The sequence below is a fragment of the Puntigrus tetrazona genome, chromosome 18 (genome assembly GCF_018831695.1).
Source record: "Puntigrus tetrazona isolate hp1 chromosome 18, ASM1883169v1, whole genome shotgun sequence".
NCBI lineage: Eukaryota > Metazoa > Chordata > Actinopteri > Cypriniformes > Cyprinidae > Puntigrus > Puntigrus tetrazona.
Genome location: NC_056716.1, coordinates 16,751,962 through 16,756,961, shown reverse-complemented (window position 1 = coordinate 16,756,961; position 5,000 = coordinate 16,751,962). Strand labels below are relative to the sequence as shown.

The 5,000-nt window shown below is 32.4% G+C and overlaps 1 protein-coding gene across 1 annotated transcript in view; it reads left to right on the top strand.

Annotated features, from left to right (window-relative positions):
- Positions 1-5,000, top strand: part of LOC122362525 (thrombospondin type-1 domain-containing protein 4-like) — a 27,903-nt gene that overhangs the window by 1,585 nt on the left and 21,318 nt on the right. The window contains exons 3-5 of the mRNA XM_043264012.1: positions 1-55; positions 609-711; positions 2,077-2,213. The exon at positions 1-55 is cut by the window's left edge and continues 162 nt beyond it. Of these exons, the coding sequence (XP_043119947.1) occupies positions 1-55; positions 609-711; positions 2,077-2,213 (295 nt within the window). The remainder of the gene's footprint in view (positions 56-608; positions 712-2,076; positions 2,214-5,000) is intronic.

Here is a 5,000-nt window from a genome sequence, read left to right as displayed (position 1 = left end):
ACCAAACAGCTCCTGCCCCGGAGCCCCGAATCAGTACAAGATCTGCAACACCATGGTGAAAACACGTCCGCTAATGTTGTTAACACGCTATTTCGATAGCCCACTTACTTACTTACTACAAGTAACTTTGCAACTACATGTCAGCTAGCGGTCATTAGAGTATTAGTAGTCTGTCTGCTTAAAATCTGCTCATGCTTTATTTTGATGGACATTCAACTGACCGTATGTTAGTTTGCAACTACATTATTCTTCTCTTTGTAACGTGAAGTTGGAAATTGAGAATTGGTTTCTCATAGAGTAAAAAGTAATGAGAATTTGTTGAAGTTAGTGGCGATGCCGTTACAAATGAATGAGAGTTAGTTAACTTGTAGTTGTAGATTAGAATTAGTTGACGTAGCTGTAAATAAATGAGAATGATGTTTCTGAATGATGCACCTTTAGTGATAGTTTGCATCATTTTTAAATATTCACACACTTTTTACAGCGTTCATGCACTCTTCAGTTTCTGAAGGAAACAGATGTTATTTGAAAATGCTGAAGAGATGCAGGATTTCCTTGTGAAACTAAAAGCTGTGTGTGTGTGTGTGTGTGTGTGTGTGTGTGTCCAGGCCTGTCCGTCGCCCAGCAGACCAATCAGAGAGCTGCAGTGCTCCAGATTCAACACACAGCTCTTCATGGGCCGACTCTATCAGTGGGAACCTTTCAATGACGGTGAGTGAAATCTTACCAGCCCCAGAATCTGTTCTGGCCGTCTGAGGAGAAACACACTGAATGACACACACATATTTGAGCTGTTAATTAGCTGTAATGATCATGTTCTAATTAAAGTTGAGTGAGTTAAAGTGCGCTGCAGTGGAGATTCACGGCGTGTTGTATCCTGTGCAGCGATCGATGTTCTCCTCAGATCTGGATTATGAACCGTGAAACCAGGCCAGTGTTTGATTCATATTCACTTTATGGTTTGTGTGGAGCCGCAGGCAGTATATGAGCTAACAGTGGAGGCATGCCAACCTTTTGTCTTGATGACAAACTAGTTTCTTTTCAACAAAGAATCAAATGACTTTTTCAGACCTGTCCTGGATTATTTTTTGCCTTCATGATGTGTCTTTGCTCTCCTCTTGTGGCTGCTGGGAATCATTACATGTCTCTAAAAAACCCCCAATAGTTTTTAGTAAGGGAACGAAACATGCAAATGCTTCAAGATCTTCAAAATACACTATATATATATATATACACATATGTGTGTGTGTGTATGTATATATATATATATATATGTATATATATATATATATATATATATATATATATATATATATATATTTATTTATTTATTTATATTTATTTATTTTTTTATATTTATTTTTTTAACTGATTTGTAAAAAAATACATTATTATTTATAAAGATATTAATTGATTTTGACTCTGGTATGTATTAAGTACTAGTAGTGTCAAAAATATTTTTTGTAAAATTATTTACAGTTATATTATAAAATATATTTAAATTATATTAAATTATATATTATATATTATATATTATTATATATGTTATATATATATATATATATATATATATATATATATATATATATATATATATATATATATATATATATATATATATATATATATATATTAAGCTTTTTCCCCAATATCAATATATGACTGAATTTTTGAGCAATTATAAGTTACAAATGAACTATAATATAATATAATTAACTCCATTTCTCTCAATAGAGTTAATACTGATAATTCTCAGATCTCAGAAACAGCAATAGCCAACAATACATTATATGGGTCGAGATGATCCATTATCCAAAAATCATTCCATGAAGATATTTAGTTTTAAGTTTACTGTAAATATATCAACATTTAATTTCTGCTTAGTAATATGCATTGCTAAGAACTTGATTTAGACAACTTTAAAGGCAATTTTTTTGCATCTTCAGATTGTACCTCAGACAGATATTGTCCTTTCATCACATCACACAACAATGCAAAGCTTATTTACGTAACTTTTATATATTTATATGAGCGGTTTTGTGCGGTGTTTTCATGCTGTGTGTGTCGTGTGATCAGTGTCCAGCGGTCCGCGCTGTGAGCTCAACTGCCGGGCCGTGGGCTTTCGCTTCTACGTGCGTCAGGCGGACAGGGTCATCGACGGCACCCCGTGTGGACCGAAGCGGACGTCTGTGTGTGTGGCCGGACGCTGTCAGGTATGTGTGTTAGTGAAGGAGCGTGGAGAGCTGCAGTGCAGGGAGATGTCCTGCAAACCTTCCTCTCTAGACGCTCTTGTGTCATACTGTAATATCATTCCTGTCAATGTACAGTAGGCTTCGAGTATGATAATGTTTGTTTTATTATTTATGGAAAACTTGGCAACACTGTACAACACGGCTTTAGATGTCAGTGAACACACAACTCTATATTGGTTTTAGTCATTTGTTTGTAATAATATGTATTGATTTATATCAAACTAAATTAATACTAACATTAATAAGGTTAATAAGTATATTAATCATTGTCAGTTGATGTACCAATGCATTTATTCATTAACCGGTAACACTTTACTATAAGGTTTATTAGTTAACATTAATTATCTACTAAGAATGAACAAGACTTCTACATCATTTACCAAAGCATTATTAAAATCATTATTAATGCAACAGAACAAACAACCAACGACTGTATTTTTATTAACTAAGATTAATAAATGTAGTGTTCATCGTTCATTTATGTTAATTAATACTTTAACTAAAGTCAACAAATTAGACCTTATTGTAAAATATTACCAATTAACAGATGTAACATTAAAAACAGAATTATTTTCCTTATTGAATTACAGCATTGAGATTCATGTTTAAAATAAATAAGCTTCTTATTGTTCAGGTACGATACATATCTTATTATTATATTATATTTGTATATTTATATATCTGACTATAATACCTCAAGCAGAATATATATATATTTTTTCATTGCATAAAATAACATAAAAGCAACCTAATGTAAAATATTAAAAATGTGAACCATATGCAACGTTTCTCATTTAGCGAACTACGTAGAAATCTTTATCTTTGCATCTTCATGAAGGGAAAACACTGATAAAAGTGACAAAACCAGAAATATAGAAAATATATAAAATGATATTTTCTATTATCTGAATGATTTCTTGAAGAGAATTGGTGGAGCGTCTCTGTGCTTCTGAAGTTCTTCTCTTCTACAGCTACATATATATCTATCTATCTATCTATCTTCTGTTATCTGTAACTCTATATGATTACCCAGAGTTCAGTGCGGGGCTCAACAGTTGTCGTCTGTCTGAGCCGGAGGATCTTTTGTGTTTGTGAGTGAATTAGCCACGCTTTCAGCGCTCTGGAATCTGCCCGTCGTCCAGCTGTGCTTTTCAGACATGTCACTTCAACACATCCTGCAGAAATCAGATGTAACACAGACGCGGCGGGAACAAGCTGCACGAACGCCACCGTCTGCAGAGGTTAAACCTCGCTTCCAGGTTGTTTCATGGCACTTCTCTCAGATGCTTTGAATTCCTCTCAAAGTCGACAAATCCAGAGCTTTAAGATCTCTTCCTCGGGTAATGAGGAGGATCTGTGACGGGATGAAGATCACACACTCCACATCCACCGCATTAGTCTTGACATTTAGATATGTTGGCAGGAAGGCCATCTGGGTCGGATTTAGGGCCACTTTGTTCTAAAACATGATTCAGTGAGCATTTGAAACTCTGTAGATATGATACTTTCTACTTTTTTCCCTCACAATTACGAGTTTATATCTCACTCTTATAACATCTCAAACACATCCTGACATTACTTATTAATTCTTTATTTGCATCTCAATTCTAACTTTACTCATAAATTCTAACTTTACAACTTCTCACATATAACTTTACATCTCAATTCTAACTTTACAACTTCTCATTTCTGAATTTACATCTCAATTCTGGCTTTATACATAATTCCTAACTTTACATCTCAATTATGACTTTACACATGAATTCTAACTTTACATCTCAATTCTGGCTTTATACATTACTTTTAACGTTACAACTAAATTCTGACTTTACACATAAATTCTAACTTTACATCTCAATTCTAACTTTACAACATCTAAATTCTGAATTTGCATCTAAATTCTGACTTTACACATGAATTCTAACTTTACATCTCAATTCTGACTTTATACATAATTCCTAACTTTACATCTCAATTCTGACTTTACACATAAATTCTAACTTTACATCTCAATTCTAACTGTACAACTTCTCATTTCTGAATTTGCATCTAAATTCTGACTTTACACATGAATTCTAACTTTACATCTCAATTCTGGCTTTATACATAATTCCTAACTTTACATCTCAATTATGACTTTATACATAATTCCTAACTTTACATCTCAATTCTGGCTTTATACATTAATTTTAACTTTACAACTTATCACATATAACTTTACATCTCAATTCTAACTTTACAACTTCTAAATTCTGAATTTGTATCTAAATTCTGACTTTACACATAAATTCAAACTTTACATCTCAATTATGACTTTATACATAATTCCTAACTTTACATCTAAATTCTGACTTTACACATAAATTCTAACTTTACATCTCAATTCTAACTTTACAACATCTAAATACTGAATTTGCATCTCAATTCTGACTTTACACATTAATTCTAACTTTACAATTTCTCACATATAACTTTACATCTCAATTCTAATTTTACAACTTCTCAATTCTGATTCTATTCTATTGTTTTCCTCACAATTACAAGTTTATATCTCACACTTATAACTTCACATCTCAATTCTCACTTTCTGAATTCTACAGTTCCTGATTCTGACTTTACAACTAAATGATGTTCTTACATTTTCGAATCGGTTGAAATTCTGCTCACATTTGTTTCGCCAAGAATATTTTTACAAATCTTGTGTTCATATATCACACATCGTCATATATAAGTGATGTATAATTATCC